Here is a 19899-nt window from a genome sequence, read left to right as displayed (position 1 = left end):
AAAGAAAACAATTCCATACTGTGCAGAATATGAAGTTACAGATATGAAGGTAGCTACCTAAGTAATATAAACATACACATACAAAACATAAGCGTAAGTGCACAAATGCATAAATACAATTACATGCCTTCTTTTTATTAGTAAGAATCTGGCAGTCACAAATCAATTAACTGACAGCATGTCCACAGCAACATCCACCTTCCATTCCATACATACACTCATTGACTGCAACAGGAGATTAAATACTACTAACAAGCAAATAAACTCTGTTTAAAATTTAGTCCCGAACCAGTTTTCTTCAACTGTTTCTTTCACAGCATTACTGTTACTACATGCTTTCTGCATCAGGCTCTGCTGGGTAATCAAGAGTCACTCTGTTCCTGAAGAACCTCATTCCAAATTTGTGATATGGCTCAGTGACCACCCTAGACCACCACAGCCAGAAGCAGCAGCAGTCTCCACCCCTACTTGTTCACCCTGTCCCATGACCTTTTTCCTCCATTAAAAAAACAACACCCTACAAAAAACACCCACCCCATAACAAGTGTTCTGGAGAGTCACAGTGCAAATCAGACCAAGGAGCTGATGAATTTACAGTGCCAGCAGCCTTCATCTCACATCTGCGTTAACTAAACCAAATCTCCAGTCCAGCTGTGCACCCAAAACACACCGGCAGGTCTCAAGGGGAAAGAGCAGAGCACAAAGCAGGAAGGAGGGGTTGACAAACAGGGCCCCCTCCTAGCGGTACCTGCACTGACAGGGCATGATGAGCCTCGTGCTGCAGCAGCACAGCTGTAGGACCACAGAGCCATTAAAACACTTTCCATTTCCCTGTAATAGTGGCTTCTCATTAAAACACTGCTACTGACACTGTGCTTTATAGAACTTGGGGAGGAAGAGATGGGCTTGCCTTTAACTCTTTTAATACTTAATTCAGTTGTAAATTGACCTGAGAGTATCCTTTTAACGTCTGTCAAGTCACACACATTGTGAAACAGGAAGGCCGTAAGCCAGCAAGCTACGAGAAGCAAAAAGCCAGAGGAAGGTGGGGTGAGCGGGGAACAGAGATATGCAAAGATCCTGACAGAAGCTAGTGGAATATTGTACCTCCACACAAAAAGCAACAAGGGCAACCACGCAGATTCACACAAAGCTTTAGCACAGACCCTCACTTTGAAAAAAACAACACAATAAGTATATTGTATATGCACAACCTGCACACTGCCATAGTAACACAAATTTTAATAAAATGCAATCTAGGTATTTACCTATGAGCAAGAAAATTCTACCAAAGAGCAGAATTCATTTCATAAGCTAATAGTAGGAAATGAATGAGACCAGCACAGTAAAATGTTAAATATCCTATTACCTCATGTAATTTTATTAAGTACTGCAAGTATTACAAAGTTACTAGATATTATAGCCAAGAGGCAGCACTGATAACAATTGTTGATAGATACACAAAGAGTAAAGCAAGCTAATAAACCTCTTAATGGGATCCACAAAAGCTCTCCTATATTAAGTGTCATATTAAGAGAAATTTAAAAAGCAATATTGAAATGCCCCTTAGGCAGGGAAGCAGTACTGTTTGGGTAAGCTAAATAGCTTTGTTGTCCTACTACTTCTGCAACCTGCCCCAATCCCTTTGTTCCTTGCAAGTGCCTTTTAAAGCTTCTCTTTCAAAACCAACCTGAATTTAAACCCAGCTCAAGGCTTCTCAGACATCTGGGAAAAACTGTGCATCCCTGGCTAAAGAACAGATGCCCAGGGACAGCAAAGCTGAATTCTGACATGCTGGCAGCTGTGAGGTTCTCAGGAAAAGGGAATAAAAGGCTCAGAGATCAGCAGAGCTAGGTAACAGAGAAATTTTAGGAAGCCAGAGGAAAGCACAGTTACCCAGTTAAAGTTTTCAGCAGGGGCTTTTGCTACTTAACATTGTTCTGAAAAGGGTAGAGCTCACAGACTTCAGATCCCGCAAAGCCCAAGCACATACTCACAATGCATAAGGACAACAAACCTGAATCCAATTTTACTACTTCTCCTGCTTCTCTCAGGTCACCTAGATCTCACTTGTGTCTAAAGCTGCACTCTCTCCATCACAAAGCTTCACACATTTAGCAGCAGAGCTACACCACTACAGGCAATTATGCCCATATGAAGACCACTAGTACAGCTCACACCATCCTGAGAAGGGACTTCATAATATTTCTGACAACCTCCAGAGAGACCTTTGCTAGTATTGCTCTGCCTTTGCAGAACAGTCCTTCCAAACTTTCAGGAGCCCTCCATGTGGTGCAGCAGGCACTCCCCACGCATCCATGCAGGCTGAACACAAGCCAACTCTGGTCTACACAGCACATAGGTGTGTCAGGGCAGACCTGTCCAGAATCCAGTGAGCCTGTGACAGAGCCTGTCACTTCAGTCAGCACAGGCCAAACAGGCACTTTAGAACAGAGAACAGCAGGCTCAAAGTGAATATATGCTTTTGCGAACATATCGTATCTGCTGGGTACAAATATTCTGGGTGTTTGTAAAGCATTTGCTGTGCCAGATACCTGGTGGCCAGGAAGTCTGGTTAAGTTCTAGAAATTATCATACCATTACCATGTTAAAACAGTTATTTATGGTTAAGAACAGTCAGCCCTTGCAAAGCAATGAGCTGACTTCATTTAAGGTATGCTGGTTTAGAATGGATTTCCCAGAAGTAGAACTCAAAGAAAAATTTTTAATAAAGTAAAAAAAGGTATGCAAGTTTCATAGTAGTCTGTAATGATGATTTCTTTAAACTAACAAAGAGTTCTCCAAAAATCAGAAAGAACACAAAAGATCTGTGCAAAGAAGCTTTAACACTGTTCCTTATAAAGTATAATGAGCAAACTAATGAATTCTCTACAGATATCTGAAGTATCCTATTACCCTTTGATTCTTCTGCTCAACAGTTCTCCTGAAAGAACTGCATACATTGTCTTTCAAACAACACACATTCAAAAACTAAGAAAAGCTACAGAGTCTGTCTTATTCCTTCATTTTGAAGCTTCTGTATCTTCCTATTAAAAAGATATGGCAAACTCTGACTGAAGGTAAGTTTCCTTTTGCAGAGGAGGGAGGGCAGGAGGAAGGAAATACAGGGGAAGGAGGTGGTCAACTCCCCCTGCAGAGACCTGTTCAGCATGTTTGCTGTATAATACATATTAAGTAGGATGTAAATCTACTTCAATTAGCAAGTATGCATGCATGTGCAGGAACTAAGAGTTACACTGCTGTCTCGGCTCCACCGTTTGCAAGGCCCTGGCAATACCCCCCTCCACTGTTATTGTTACCACAAAAACAACAAAAAAAATCCAACAATGAATCACCAAAACAAGCTAGAAGCTGCTCAAGCATGAAGACATGGGAGAAAAGCTGCTTACTTCACTAGGTCTAAGATAAGCTGTTTGCTACTTACTTGTGTCTGTGGATGATAGCATTAAAGGCGAGTCCATCTGCCCAGCTTGTGGTGAAGTTCAGAACATTGACTTGACTGTAAGGTCGTGTAGACTGACGAACCCAGCTCAGCAGGATCTTCTCACTGTTGGTCTGCTGCAAATCCGACATGATGTTCTTCATGACATCCTTTACCTGCAAGACAGCAGCAACTACCCCTTACAGACATATTCTCCACTTTTCCTGCTTACAAAACCTTTGAACCAAGCTATTTCACAAATCAGGAAAGTGTCTTTCCCATGAAAAGTTATGAATCAAACTAACTCCTCACATGAAACTTCGGAATAGGAGTCTTCAGGCCATCTTTGCACTCTACTGATTACATGACCCAGTAATGCTTCATATAATAATGACACATTACTCTTACATTATGATCCTCCCCCTCTCCTCAGTGCTGCCTACACTAAGCGTGGGATATAATATTTCTCACTGCCTCATGCTGCAGTTCCACCAGTAAGCAAACCCAAAAAATACATCTTGCACAGGTTTTCTGCAAGACAACAGAATCTGCTCAGACAACAATAGTAGTTTGCTATTTGAGTACTATGCATAAGCATCTGCCAAAGTGCCTCCAAGTGAATTCCCAGGTACCTGGATAAACCGGGATCAATTCAATGTACGAGAATAAGAAACAAACCTGCAGAGCAGTATATAAGATGCAAGCCCAACACAGCCACCTAGATAGTAAAAAAACTACCTGCTAACTGAAATGCATAAAAGCCTTGAGAAAGAAATATCAATACAATGCTTCTGCCTGAAAAGCCTCTCTGCAATTAACACCAGCAGGAACTAAACTGAGAGGCTGAGTACAACAGAGCACACGTGTTGGGGAGGCAGCCAATAGACAGATATCAGAAACCAAACACTGGCCTGCCTTTATTTACCATCTCAAAATAGAAGCAGTATTTTCCGCCACCAAAACCCCAGGAAGGTTTGTGAGAATCCCAGTAGATCAGTGCACACATTTCCTTAAAACAAAGAGATTTTGCAGCAGCCTCTCACCTGCCAGTGCAAGATAATACTCCACAGCAGACCCAGCGTCAGCTTGTGATTTCCATCAACAATGTCAGTTCCTCCAATATTCACCAACTCCACCTAGAGAGGTTGGATCAATGCTATATTAAGTGCTGTTATTACAGCTTCAAGTCACAACCCCACCCCATATTCCTGGCTGTCGAGCCACATATTATCAAGTGCTCTAAATTAAAAAGTAGTTAGAGAGAGAGAACCCAAGATGACAAAGTACCATCTGAATTTGTGATAACAAGTGCTTAAACAACATGACAAAAGATGGCACCAAAGAAGATACTCCACTGGAAGAGTTTCATCCTCTCCTCTAATATACTGATACATAACAGCAGTTAAAACTGACCAATAGAAATGCCAATATGAAGGATCCAATGTTAAAGAAAAAAAAACTGAAGCAGTCCTGCTCTTAGACACACTCAGCTATTACAGAACCATGAAAACCCCATAATCAAGAATAGGTTTGTCCTTTGCATGAACTAGCATCTAAATGGGACAAGTTTATACAAGGAAACCAAAAGTTCAAGGGAAAAAGAAAATTTTAAAGTTTCCTATATGCATAGAACCCCACAAAGACTCAGCAATGGTCTAATTGAGATCATTAAAGAGATAAAAACACAGACAGAATCAAGGAGATTACTTTAGTAAGCAAGCGGGCAGGAGAGGCTACCCACTCCTGCACCAAGTGTTCAGCCCTCAGAAGCTGCAAAGCTTAGAGCACACTACCAGATACTTGCTCAGTGCTGCTTTAGAGTCTGAACTGAACTGGGGCATCAAGCCTCCACTCAGTCAACGCAGAGAAAATGACACTAACTCTGAACCACCTTTTGGAGGGAAGCAGTGGCAGCACACTGTATTAGTCACCACCATACCTATGGAAATTGGGCTAGGAAGAGCTGCCTATGGCAGATGAGGCAGATACCTCCCTGGGTGTATGTACAGATATAGCAAATGCTGCAATGTACTCCCACACAGGGCAGATGGTGGGGCTTCATTCTTGTAAACAACCTGAGCCAGGAGCATCCTCCAGCCCAGGGGCGAGTGGCACAGTGCATTTCACCTTGATGGGGAAGAGTTTTTCTCCCTCTCATCCCTGCTCCAAAACAGTGTTATCCTCAGTGCCTACCAGAAACACCTCCCAGCTTACACTAAGAACTATATGTAGGCATTGCTTGGGATCAGAACTGGTCATAGAGACACCACCTGCACCAAGGAGCTGGCTAGCAATTAAGCAATATGGACAATGACAGGACAGTAACCAAGCCCATGCTCTGGCTCTCAGTGGACACAGCCCACATTGACCGAATAAACAAGAACAAAGTTTCATTTTGTTTTAGAGGATATTGCTGATATATAAGAATATATGGTGTTCCATGAATATTTTTCCTCATATCACACAATCACTAATAGGTTCAAATTCTGAAAAATGTACTTATAACCTCACTGCTTTCAGGTATCATCTTGAAAATTCACAGTTCCCCATAGGTCTCTTGGTTAGGAGAAACAAATCAAAACTGTATTGCAAGATTAACATGGAACCACAAATTGCACTTCCAAGTACTAAGGAGGCTTGTGGATTGTCCTCTCCCAATATTTACAGCAGCTGCAGAATTTTACAGCAATATTCTTTGCAAATACCAGGCATATATTTTAAGATAACTGTAAATTAGACAGAAACAGGCCAAAAGAATCACCAGTGTGGATCATTAAACAAGGTACTGGAAAGCATTCTAGAACACAAGGACCAGAAAGCAAGACTAAAGATCAAGGACACAAAAATAAAACAATTACATTGCAAGAGCTTTTTTCACCTGTAATAGAAGAAAAACACTCCTGAGAATGGGTAACAAAAAAGCTTCACTTTTTTTTAATCACACATCAATAGTAGTAATAATAATAATGCATTCCTCTTGCTATCTACACCATACATAAGAGAAAAATACTCCACATGTCCATTTTTGTATTTTAATGATTCTGAACTAAAACAATGCTTTGCAGGATGCAGTCAGCAGTCCACTAGGATGGTGAGTGGACTACTGGGAAGAAAACCAATAAAAGAAAGCTGACAGTAGACTGTTATTAGCTATATGGAATGATCTCCAGTGGATTTTTTTTTAATTATTATTTTTAAAAACTTGGTTCACAAATCAAAAAGGTTGAAATTCATTACTTAGAACCATTCTGCCCATTAGATGGATGAGGTTCACAGAATCATTTGAACATCTACACCCTAGGTTTGTCTGATCCTTGCAATACATTTAAACACTTTTATAAGTTATTTCACGTTATGAATATTTTATTGCCCACAAACTCTCAGACAACAGACCACAACTGCTTCTCAGTGGATGCGTTTTCCCTTCCATCTTAACACACACACGCTTTCTAATGAGGTAGCGTGTATAAATCATATACATGACCTTAACAACCTTCAGATAACACCACTTCTACAAACTCTGATCATGCCAGCATAAGGAAGAATTAATTAATGTAATTCAGTATTATTTTGTTTATTATCTTCATAAACTAATTTCAAGCTGGAAAGACTGATTACTTAGAAAAAGTTAATCAATATTTACAGTACCTCAAAATAAAAAACAGCAAACAACCCACCACCAAATTTTGGCTACTTCCTAGAAATATGACACTAGTCCACCAACACAGAGGGGAAACTGCAGTATTACACAGCATGTTTGTATCACTCTTCCATCAGCAGTTTACATAAATAGGTCAGTATCTTTTTGCATCAGATATACTTTATTGCCAGAATGTTCTTATTAAGTTACTTTAGTGCCCTGACATTCGCAAATAGGAATTTAACTATAGAGAATACGCTTATCAGGAATTGTTTTTCAGGGGAAAATAAAATCACTTTTATCAAAATGAACTAATTATTCTTATTTTTCTTAAAAAAGGATTGGGGTTGGTTTGTTCTTCTAATCAGTTTACCAAAGATCCAAATTAGAAACACTCAGTACCGGACACTCAGTACAGAGCCAACAGATGCCGATGGTAACATCCTCCTGGATTTTGAGAGCAGGACACAAAAAAAGATACACAAAACCTGTCATACCCTTAAAGATTTTTGCACAAGTTATGCATCATCACTGGAAATTAGGTTTTTCTCCTGCCAGGTTCATGAGCTATGCACAGCAGAGCTTCAAGTCACTGTTGTTTTAGGAGCTGAACACATTTCAACAAAACACAGTTTAGTTAACACCATTAAGTTAGCATTTTAAGATTTCACAAAATTGCCAGACACTGAAATTCTAGATCAGATAAGGAAAACTGAGAACAGTTTACCCATCTTGCTGAATTCTCATCTTAGGTACCAAAAATCTTTATTATCTGCATTTTGAACTTATTTACACACAGGAATAAATTAAAGAATCTATCAAAAAGTTGTGGAAAAACATGCTCACGTTGTTCTGATGCAAGACTTGCAGTACTCTGTTGACATTATTTAAGGCATGTACTCGTGTGGAACCTCGTTCTTTAGGCTGAAAATAAAAAGTTACAATCTGTTCACATCAGAATTAACTTGACAGACCAAACAAAATAAATGATAGAGCAAACAGAAAATTTGTCTTAATTTTCTCCAGGTTTTGGGTGGGGTTTTTTTAAGTAGGAACAAAAACGAAACAAGATCATCCACTACAATTTCAAATGAAAACTGGTCAGAACATTATTCCTCAATTCAAGCCACAGGACAAGCCTTGCATTCAAAACACATTTCAGTTCATCTTCGGTAAATCCAGAATTTTTATTCCCAGCATCTGCAGAATTATAAACTGGCAATACAACAGCAAAGTGGGAGTTCCCGGGGAAAATCTGAAGGTTTTGAACGTTTGCCAGAGTTCTTGAAATTTTTTGGCTCCCAAGAGGGAACAAGCAGCAATTTGTTTTTCTGGCACAGAAAAATTGCTATATCTTTGCATACTGGGAAGAAGTTATGCTTCCTGACTTTCCCTTCCTTTTAATATCAGGGGGAAGTGAACCACTGCAACTCTTGACAATACCTGCCACTCCATTTGCTTTTAATGACTGCAGTTTAATTCTTGTGGCAGAACACAGTCGTACTGAAAGACCATGGAGCTGAACTTCAAACACGATAATCAACAGAATTAGAAACGAAAAAAATCCTATTGTCTTCAGTATACTTCAAATCAGACCACAAATCTTTAGAAGTACTAGTGAAATGCATCTGTTTAAAAAAACCAAGGCAAGCTTGCAAGGTGAAATTTTAAATGGTTGAAGGTTCCCTATAAGGTCAATAAATGAATTTGGAGATTTATTATAAATACTGCAATCAAGAATTTAATCCCAAGTGACGGCACAGGTTTCACCATGACTCATGTATCCTTCTGAAGAGGCATCAATGTTAGCGGGGGAATAGTTTTTAATCACACAGACTTTCCCAAACAATACTTGAGTAGTTTTCAGCCCTTTCCTATCTGTAGATCACAAAGGATTTTTCAACGGAGATGCAGATTTTTGTATTGCCTACTAGCTATTGTCTTTTTTCTTTAAGGGTTGTTTCATGAGCTTATTTGAAAAAGTCCACAGATACCCAGCTAAAGGCTGCCAGATCGTTCAGCAGAAGACTTTTAAAAGATCTCTATTAAAAATATACACCATGTGAATAACACCACTGGTTTTTCATGCTTTGCTAAACAGTATGTTAACCCTCAAGAGAGTGCTACACAGCTAACTTCAGCCTGATCCTCTATCCCATGAGTGGAGTTCATGGGAATTTCACTGGAACTGTAGAGAGCAAGTACACACTACAAGCAAAATAGGCTTTTAAATAAATTAAAATTTTTTAAAAGTTACATGTCACGGTTTATTTTTTGTGTATTTTGTTTATTTGTTGGTTTTGTTTTTTTTTAATGAGAATACAACTCATACACATTTCTCTTACCAGAGGTTTCCCTGTCAGACCCTCCAAAAGGTCCAAAAGCTTCCTTCCATCTTTCAGATCTGTGAACATGTCCTTAACTGGTGGCTTCCCACTCTGCAGAAGAAACAAAAGCAGTAATAAAAATAGTGTTTAAGCAGAATCTCCCTGAAAAAGGTACTTTTATAATCTTTCAATTCATTCTTATTTGGTACTGAATGTAGTAAATAAAAGCTGGGGGGCTGTGACAGTGATCAAGAAAGCACCCTTCCCTTCTTCAGTGGTTTTCTCCTCCCCATCTCTATGGTTCCATGCATCAGCAGCCTAGTACTGAGAAACCAAATCAGTGCATCCTAGCTCACTTTGGGCTAGATACGTTAACACGCAAAGACAGCAAAAAACCCTTGGCTTTAGTAGTTTGGCTGTGTCTAAAAGAGGAAAAAACAGGCTTTTCAGAAAGAAGCTACTGAGACAAATTCTCTCAGATTTAAAAAAAGACAAAACAAAAAAGGACTTGGAATTGAGCCCTGTGTAAGGAGCTGCTGCTCTTCTACACTGACTAGTAGAGCAAAAGATATAACATATATTGACACAAATTAATCATTTTCTCTACCTTGGAAGAGGAAGCAAAATGTGAAACTTGGAGCTACTCTACATCATACATTTCTAACATTCATTTTCCTTGGGAGTGAAAAGACTGTACAAGAATGGCAGTAGAGAACAGCAGAATCATGTTAACCTTTTCCATGCTCCCTTTCAATCTTATTTTTTCATGGACCCTAAGAAAGTTAACATGGGGAAGTGTTACAGGGCAGGGGGAGAAGACATGGGCAGCTAGAAACTAAGTGTATTTGTTTTGTAATGTTCATTTGCTGGCTGCCAGGAGATCAATTAAGCTACTGCTTCCAGTGTCCCTTTGAAGTGACAATTTAAGAAGAAAAACACTTTCCAAGAAGTATCCAAAACTCCAGTATTGCCTTTTTCTATTACCTTAGCTTTGTAACATTGCTCTTCAGAAAGAAGGCTGTCAAAGGCCCATCTTACATGACATGAATCAGCTGACATACATCTCCTCTACCTTCACTTCCCTCCTCCTGTCCTGACAGCTGCTAGTAAGTGCTGGCTAACAAATGAGAAAGAGCACTAAACCACCCAGTGAATCTGATTTTCTGGCAAATATCTGTTTTTCCTCAAAATCCATAAGGGTTTTTCTTAAATGTCCATTTTAGATTTGATACACAAGAAATCAGAGCTGAATAGCTGCAAGCCATATTTTAATCTCTGTACAGAAACATACCTAAATGTAACTCTCAGTATCGACCAGCTAAACAGTGGTGGGATGATCATAGAACTAAGGTCACTTCTTAAAATACACAGATGTTAGCTCCAGTGTCTGATATTAAAAATTAGTTTTGCAATGGATTTTCCTCCAACTACTTTTAGAAGTCATGCCTGAAAACGTGTAAATTTGCACATTGACACACACTTAGGTAAAGGGTGTAGAAAACTAGGTAGTTGTCAGACCAATACCAAATAGTAGTATTTGTTAACTACCAGCGTTCTATAACATTCTGCCATTACATATTGGTACTTCCTGAGCTCAACTATACCCTCTCTAGCACAGTAAGGGACAAGGCTTTCCTCCTAGCATGCACTTTTCACAGATGATTCAGATGCTTCACTGCTGCATAGCAACTTAACCAAACCTTTAAAGCATGCCAGAGCAGAAGAACAGGAATAACTAAGAGTAGATGCTGAGAAGCCTCTTGTACAGTTTATGGTGTATAGTGGGAGGAGATGATCCACAGTGCAATTATCCCAGATGCCAGTAAAATTTGGTTTAAGTTTGGTTTGCATCACCAGACAGAAGATATTAGAAGTAGGTTGGTAAGGGCATGAGGAAATTGCTCACATGTCCAGAAGAGCAGACAGAAGGAACTAACAGAGGTCTCACTGGGCACAATAAGACTCAAACACTCTCACTGTGAAAGCAAATACCTATTAGGCATTGAAGTGTGGGGTCTCATAAAAGTGGAGTAGAGGGGGAGAATCATCTCCCTTGACCTGCTGACCACACTTCTTTTTATGCAGCCCAGGATATGGTTGGCTTTCTGGGCTACAAGCACACATTACTGTCTCACATCCAATTTTTCATCCATCAGTATGCCCAAGTCCTTCTCCGTAGGGCTGCTCAATCCATTCACCCCCAGTCTGTACTGATATTGAGGATTGCCCTGACACAGGTGCAGGACCTTGTACTTGGCCTGGCTGAACTTCATGAGGTTCACATGGGCCCACTTCTCAAGCCTGTCAAGGTCTTTGTGGACAGCATTCTTTCCTTCCTACAAATCAACTGCACCACTCAGTGTAGTGTCATATGCAAACTTGCTGAGGATGCACTCAAACCCACTGTGTGTCATTGATGAAGATACTGAACAGTACAGGTTGGAATTTGGACCTCTGAGGGACACCACTTGTTACTGATCTCCATTTCAACATCGAGCAGTTGACTGCAACTGTTTGGATGCAACCATCCAGCCAATGATTTATCCATCTAACAGTCCATTCATGAAATCCATACCTCTCCAGTTTAGTGACGAGGATGTTGTGGGAGACAGTATCAAATATCATTATTTAATTAAAACAATGAACACATGTATCAGACCGATAACAACAAAACTGAGACTGCCATAGCTATATAGCCTTAATAAATTTGTTGTCTTAGGTCCAGAAGTTGAAAATAAAAAAGGATTTGGATCTGCTGAAAAAGCAGAAAGATACCTCATTTAATACAGTGCAACAAGGGTGTTGAGAGCATACAGCCTTCTTTTTTTGTTTCCCATTCCCTCACTTCACATGCATGAAGACAAGCTGAATGACTTCCTGCTTTCAATCATTCATTTCAACAGGTCATGGTACGTTCCAGCCCTATGCAATGCACCCTGCTGTGATGGTGGAAATAACTCAGATTTGCTTTCTCAGGAGAACGTTTTTTCCATTTCACTGGCCATCAGAGCACCACGTCCTGCTGTCAGTTTAAAGAGTCAGCAGAAGAGTATTAAATTATTTCTGCAATCTAAGCCACTCCTTCCTGGTTTATTAAAGTATCCACTATCCTCAAATCAGAGACACAGCAACATACAAAGCCTCTGTATTTAGCAAAATCTAGCAAAATGCTCTCTACGGGAAGGAAGTCAGTATACAGGAAGCACCTCTACAAGCATAGGGCAACTGAAGTTGGTTAAGCAAGGGCTGCAGCACCCACCCACCAAGCCCATCGCCACCTCCATTGCAGCACACCTCTCAGGACAGCTGCAAATCTGCTCCTCCAGCTTCCCACACCCACCTGAGGGATATGCAGGCACCTGGTGGCAGAGGCCACCCAGGCAGCCCCAGCCATCCCACCAGGGTACACACCAGCCTACAGCACTGCTGTCGCAACAGGTGTGGAGACTGTGCATGCGCTGCACCCTCCTCTGCTCACACTGCCTCCTCCCATCCATGAGTTTTCCTCACACCTGGACACCCATTTCCACACAGGATCTGCTATCTGAGCCACTTGGTCTGCAGTCAGGAACATCACTGCTCTGTCCTCCCATGCACAGTGCAGCTGGATGCTGCCGGGTTTTCCTGGGATGCAGTTAGAGAGCAACCTGCCGTGCTTCAGGAAGTCTTTTACTTTCCTTTTCCAGACAGAACAGCTACATATCCCAGCTTCTGACAGCTGTAAGGCTCGTAAAGTTTATTAAGCTTAGAAAGAAGATGGAAAATAATTTTATAAAATGGCAGCCCAAGGGATAGTACCACACATCCATTTCCCAAGAGAAGACAAGGAAAAGCTGGGGCAATTCTGGCAGAACAGCTACACACGCCCTCCTGGGTCAGCCAGGGCTGATGCCATCACCATTTCCTGTGAGAAAACAGATGTAGAGCCCCATCTCTTTGTATGTAGGACACACCACAGAGCCTACTGGGGGAGGCTACTGCGGCAGCACAGAGGCAGTCTGGGGACCACAATACATGGCCACTAAGGCTGGACCTGTGCTTGTAGTTAGGGAAGCCTAATCCAAACCAAGTGCCATCGGGGCCAGGAGCACTCCAATCCCTGGCTCTGACCCACCACCCCAACTCCCACCACAGGGTACCTGACAGGCCCATGGAGACAGCACTGCCCAAGCCATACTGAGGTGGAGCAGGTGGCCCTGGGACCAGCTCTGTGCTAGGACAGACTGGCATGCTGCAGCAAGGGCTAGGGCTCTGGGGGAGGGCAGAAGTCCTCTCCCGCCCTACAGGGTAAGGCTCTGCAGATCACCTCCCCTGCCCACACCCATACTGCTCACTCCTAACCTCCAGAAAGCAATCTGGCCCTCTGAAAAAAAAAATCTGTACCCACAGATATACACACACACAAATAAATACATAAAAAGCACATGTATCTCTGTAGAATCCTGCCTGGTATACAGTACGCTAAGCCAATCTAAATTTCTCGTTTTCAGAACTGACAATATTTTACTCACTTCCTACATACTTAAAGACTACACAAGTACAAAGCAGTTGAGCCACCACCAGCATCCCATAAGGAGCAGCAGTACATCACTGAGCATAATGGATCAAGAAATTTAAATATTTGCCTTATAAGAGTGACAGTGACAAACCATACGGAGCCCTTCATCAAGGGCAAATGGCTAGTCACGGTTGTGTTTGTAAGTGTTAAGGAGCAGCCTACATTCTGCTAAGCACTGTACAAATATGAGGCAGATAATGGGTCCTTTCTCAAAGAAAAACTAGGGTCCAGTTTATACTACAAAGCTAGTGCAAAGGACAGGCAGGGACACACCACGTGCCAGGAGAACTATGCTGGTTCAGGGTGTAAAACATTCACATCCCCCTCACTGAACACTTACCAGTGGTAGTTTTTCCTCAGCTTTGCTTATGTTTGCTGCAGCAGCAAAAATACACTGACAGAAACCTCTTTCCCTCAGCCTGCCTGAGAGGGTTTTGCCAGCAGAGCCGCACACAGAGTTGCTCTAGTAGTGACAAGGGCTTGATAAGACAGATGAAAGAACATAATTAACAGACCTAACTTAGAGGCCATGTTGATTCCCCAATGCTTTAAACTGGCACTGACAGCAGGAAAGGAGCTGATTCACTTCAGTAGGGACTGGCATAAGGGAAAGAGGAAGAGGGAAGGGAAAGGAAGGCAGAGCAAGAGAAAGGAAAGTAAAGACATAAAAGCTGGAGACACTATGTAAGCTGGGGCTAGGTCTGCTTGTGCTTCTATAAACTTTGTGTGGTGACACATTTGTTCTCCACCATGGGGCTCATGCTCAAGGACTCTAGCCAGATCCAATTCACCATGTTACATTTATTCCAATGTATTTATGCCATTTATGTGGCAAGACCAGTCACTATGGGCACATGGCAAGACCAGTCACTATGGGCACGTTGGCTTTGCATGTCCCAGTGAGACACTGGCACCATTTGGGAAGGAGAGCCCACACGCAGTGATCTCTTCACAGCAGCAGCCGCTGTCCTCACATGCCCGTTGGCCATCTTTCAGCCCCTCTACCTAGATCAGGTTTAAGAGGGTGACTCACACTTCCTTGTGTGCATCTAAGATTACTTGCAAAGAAGAGTCATCCAGGCCAGCCAATATGACTGTGCAGAAATCATTCCTTCCCCTTGCCAGAAAGCATTCCCAGGAAATAGAGGAAGATACAAAACAAAATCCCGACCAGATTATTAAAGACTCATCCAGTGCTACCAACAGCAGAAAGACCCATCAACATTTACAGTTTGTTCTACTGGAGCCACACACAGTTAAAAGGCAGCAATCTTTCTTGAATATATTTTACAGTAGAACATTAACTGTTTCTTTATTACTACTGGGGAACTGTATCAAATTGAGCCAGGTTAGAGAGAATCAAAGGGAGTCACAAATTCTCAGTAAGACAAAGCCTTTTTTTTTTTTAAACACAAGCTATTACTTATCATTTTATCACAGGTATGTATGCTTTGTATATTGTTCTTGAACATGAAACTATATGCAAAGTTAGCCATTAAAGAAGCTTTCATGTCTATCTAGTTGTTTAACTAGAAACATGCAGTTTTCTTTTATGTCATCGTAGTTACTTGCAGCAGAGAATTTACATATTATTTAAATCAATAATTATTGAAGGTACCTAACTCTTTTCCAATAAATGAATGCCAAAGATATTTGAGAATAAGAGATAAGACACATCTATTTCACATCCTCCTCAGTGATACTGATTCAGACCTCCTAGTGACGACATTATAACCAGGATGAAAGGTCCTCTCAGTTTCACAGTAATGCACGCTATCTGTCACTAGGGAAGTAACACATATTGTAAAAGCATATGCATGACCTTCACTAGCCATCAAGGGAATGCAGCAGATGAGTTCTGGCTGCTCAGAGCAGTGTTTGGAAAAGCCCTAGCTGCCATTTAGATCTGCCACCTCCAAAACACCAGAATACCCTGAAAGGATATAGGAAGCAGTACATTTTGATTTTCCATTAGATTCTTCTGATCTTCCAGTGTCACTTCTATGAAGGTCAGAGTTGTCTTTCATTAACTATTTTTGACCAACAGATGACTATTTTTAATCTCTAATAAGATGCTCAATAAACAGGTCAAAATATTAGTAGAGCTGCAAAGACCCGTTTCCCATTTTATTGAGAAAGGCAAAATATTGAACAGGTTGGGAGCTTAAACTAGAACACGAACCATTGGTAATGTTCAAGTATAATGACCAGAGTAAGAAACATGTCAAGTGCTGCTACATCATGAGGCCAGTACGTGGGAACTCAATGTGGGAAACGATTCAGAAAGCAAAAAGGTCATTGCCAGAAGTAAACAACTATGTCAATAAATAATCTTGCCAATTTCTAATTTAAGACCATAGTCATTGTTTACAGAAGTGTTTTATTAAAACATGACACTTTTTTTCCATTCTTCTTCCACTAACACACGGGAATTATAGGACAGCATACATAAATACCAGCTATACTGTGACAGATGTATTTGAGTATGTTCTCATGCTGAGTATGCCTGAGTGGTTGTGGCGTCTCTATATAACACTAGTACTAAAACTATTAACTCAAATATCAAGTAATAAATAGATAAAAAGTTAATCACAGGAGGAAAACACCTTATAGACCAAATTAAATATCACTACCAGTGCTTAAAAATCAAATAATTACAAGCAACTAAATTGCTATTTAAAACTCCAGGCTAACAGGAGAAAAAAAAAAAAAAGACTCTTCGCTGAGATATGCTGGAAAGTTTGATTCTACTAGATGACAGACACGAGTTCAAGGAGCAGCAAAGCTGAAGAGCTAAAGATAGCTCAATCCACAGAACACCTAAAATACTTGACTGACAACATGATAGGAGAGAAAACATGTAAAAGCAAATATTAGACATAGCAAGGCAGCAAAACAAACACAAGGCATCAGCAACTCTCTGTGGATCTTTTTTTCTCCTCAGTGTATCTATTAATGCGTTTACATAAGGTAACATTATTATAATATGTTTAATGTAACAGTACTAACCTCAGCTTGCAATTAAGCCTCATTATGTATTATTACCAGTAGGGGCAGTTGGGACCATACTTCCTATCACTGTCAGTTATTTCTCCTGTAAGATTGGAAGGGGTTTTGGTTTTGTTTTTTAAAGTCAGTTAACTTCAGATTGTAACTTGGTTCCTTAAAAAAAAATTCCTGCTGACCAGGTTGACTATTGTTCTCATTAGTGATTAACAGGTACAGGGACAAATTTGCTTCAGTGTCTCTACCGGGCTCAGCTCTAGTGCCCAAGAAGGTCACACAAACACAAATACACAAACACTCCAACAACTGGGATAACAGGGACCATGAATCAGAGTCAAACTCTGTCCCAAAGCCCAGAGCATTAATTAAAATCGGCAGTAATTACAGTCCATATTACTATACCAAGCTTTGAGATCCAGCAAGGGAGATGCTGCCTGCACCCTGTTCTAAGAGCAGACAACAGCAGCAGTTGAGCTGAGCGCAGAAAACTAGCAATTCTCACGCTATAGCTAAATCTGGGAGAGACTGTGAACTGCTATGTATTTTATTGATTTTATGCTATAAATTAGTCATACTTACCATATCTCATAACCTATTAGAGAAAAGATTTATTATCCTGCATCTTAGTTAATTCACATCCTATTTGACCTCTTCTCAGAAGGAGGGACTATGTAACCCAGTTAAGAAAAAAGTAGACTAAAAATTGTATTTTTCAATGTCGGTTCATACAAACACTAATTCTTTTCCACTCAGGTTGTTCCTCAGTTAAGGCCAATTTTTTTAGAAGCTTTGGCTGTCTTTGAGCAAAGTTACATTTTACAGTTCCATTTAGCAGTGGAAAGCAGCAGGAGCAATTAGACTGGTGAATATTTTACTAGCAGTCAAGTATTTCCTTGCTTGTGCCACAAAAACTGCACTGGAAAAAAGGATTACAGATCATCTTAGGTGATGTCTCCTTGGACAGATAAAATTGCCTAATCAATCTTTTTGATCTTTCTTCCTGCATGACTAATACATTAAACTCCATAATTCTCCTTTCCAAAAAAATCCTTTCTGAAATGTCTTTTGCCTCAGGTATCTTGGGTCATGTGAAATTAATTATCTTGAATAGGTATGCTTTTGTCTTTAAAAAGATTTATCATATTTGCTAAGAGTCAGCAGTGGAGCAGCAAAATGTGTTCAGAAGTATGAGGTCCGACATTTACTATTATGGTAAAATCACCCTTAGAGGAAAGGAGAAAATTAAGGAGCAAAAATGGTGGAAAAGATCTACACAGCACACCACCCAGAGAGTTAGATAGGAGTTTGCAGTTATCAAATAAATTAGTGCCTAGTATAATGAGAGAGGGACTGTTTTAAGACGCATATAAAGCCATCACATCACAAAGCACTCCAAGCACAGCTCGCCAGTTTGCCTACTTTCCTGTCTTCTCTCATCTTTACTTTATTTGGTGTCCTTCCAGGGGAGGGGGACCCGTCAGAGCCCAGGAGAGGAAACTCACAGGAGTCTCAGCACTGAGCATGTGCTTTCTCACAGGCTAACCTGGAGCTCAGCCCTGGCAGATGCAGTCTGCTCCCAAGCTGCACCTCAGCCTCTTTTTCACTCTTTAAACCATAAACTGAAATGCATTTTGGAAGACTGCAGAGCAGGAGAGAGCTTAAGATGCTGTAAAAGCATGGGAGGTCTGGCCTTACCCACACTGGCAGGCCCTATCTCCAAGCCCTGCCAGTGCTGCAGCTGCTGGCCAATGCAGACATCAGGGCACCAGCACAGGATGTGGAGGATCAGGATCACAGAACTACATACAAGAACACTGCAAAAATGCAGAAATAAGACTGTATAAGGCTTCTATATGCAAAAAGAATGATATTGAGAGCTTAGATTGGAAAGAGATAGAAGTACACGACAAAAAGGGAGGCACAGCTCTCAGGCACACAAGGGCTTTAAATGCAGTTCCTGACACCTTGGAACAATGCCCCCAGCTGGCTCCGTTCCACAGCTGTCCATACCCAAGACTTATGACTGGGGGGGGAGCAGGGAAATCAAGTGCAATTTTCACCAAATACTGCAAGCATCTCAGGGGTTTTATGTTCTTTTTGCAGAGCACAACCTTCCTAGCAATAAAGCAGTTTTGCCATCCCTGTGGGAAAACTTCCCAAATGTAGCGAAGACACAATTCTTTGAGGAAAAGGAGGAGCCTCAGTTCGCCCATGCTGGATCTGTGAACTTCCTCTAGAGTGACTGCACTAAGCTCCAACAGACTGTGACAGATCTGACTCCATGGGTTCTAAATTAAGAGTTAGGGCATCATGTTTCTTGTGCTGACTCTGGGTCCAACCTGCCAAGTTCAGGAATAGCAGAAGAGAAGAATAACCAATCTGAAAGCAAACTTGGAAGAGTACCACCTTGAAAAATGGTAACACGAAAGCCAGCAAAGACTGACTCCTGCAAGGAGATAATGATAGGGCAAGGCTAGGACTGCTTAGACAAAGAGAGATGCAAAAATAGGACCAATCACACAAGCATCAAATCCTGTAATGGCTGGGAAGGTGAGGACATGTAGCATGGGAGAAGGGGAAAGGAAGGACAGACAGAGCAGGTCTGGAGCTTCCAACAAGAAAAACTGGGTCTTGCTGAGTAAGCAACTAAGTGACAAAGAAGTGGGAATGAAACAGACAGGGTGATCAAAACTCCAGATTTGCCAGGATTTGCTGGGCAGGCAAGCTTTCTGATACAAGAGAGTGTAATAGCAAGTGAAGGGAAAAAAAAAACCAAAACAAAACAAACAGGGTCAGGAAGTAAAGAGAGTAAAGAAAACAGGGCAGAAAAAAAAATGCATTTGCAGGGTCTAAAATGTGACACAAGACTCTTGAATCCCTCAACATGCCTGTCAAGTTTTCTAGAAAGCTTTAAGAGTTGCAAGTA

The 19899-nt window shown here is 41.0% G+C and overlaps 1 protein-coding gene across 6 annotated transcripts in view; it reads right to left on the bottom strand.

The window, feature by feature from the left end:
- Positions 1-19899, bottom strand: part of UTRN (utrophin) — a 387283-nt gene that overhangs the window by 305436 nt on the left and 61948 nt on the right. For all 6 annotated transcript variants that reach the window (XM_074818672.1, XM_074818673.1, XM_074818671.1 and 3 more), the window contains 4 exons: positions 9428-9520; positions 7929-8006; positions 4486-4578; positions 3446-3618 (listed from right to left, as the gene is read on the bottom strand). In XM_074818672.1, coding sequence (XP_074674773.1) covers positions 3446-3618; positions 4486-4578; positions 7929-8006; positions 9428-9520 — 437 coding nt within the window. The remainder of the gene's footprint in view (positions 1-3445; positions 3619-4485; positions 4579-7928; positions 8007-9427; positions 9521-19899) is intronic.

Source organism: Strix aluco, chromosome 3 (genome assembly GCF_031877795.1).
Source record: "Strix aluco isolate bStrAlu1 chromosome 3, bStrAlu1.hap1, whole genome shotgun sequence".
NCBI lineage: Eukaryota > Metazoa > Chordata > Aves > Strigiformes > Strigidae > Strix > Strix aluco.
The sequence above is the reverse complement of the archived record's forward strand: the minus strand, read 5'-3'. Positions and strand labels throughout refer to the sequence as shown.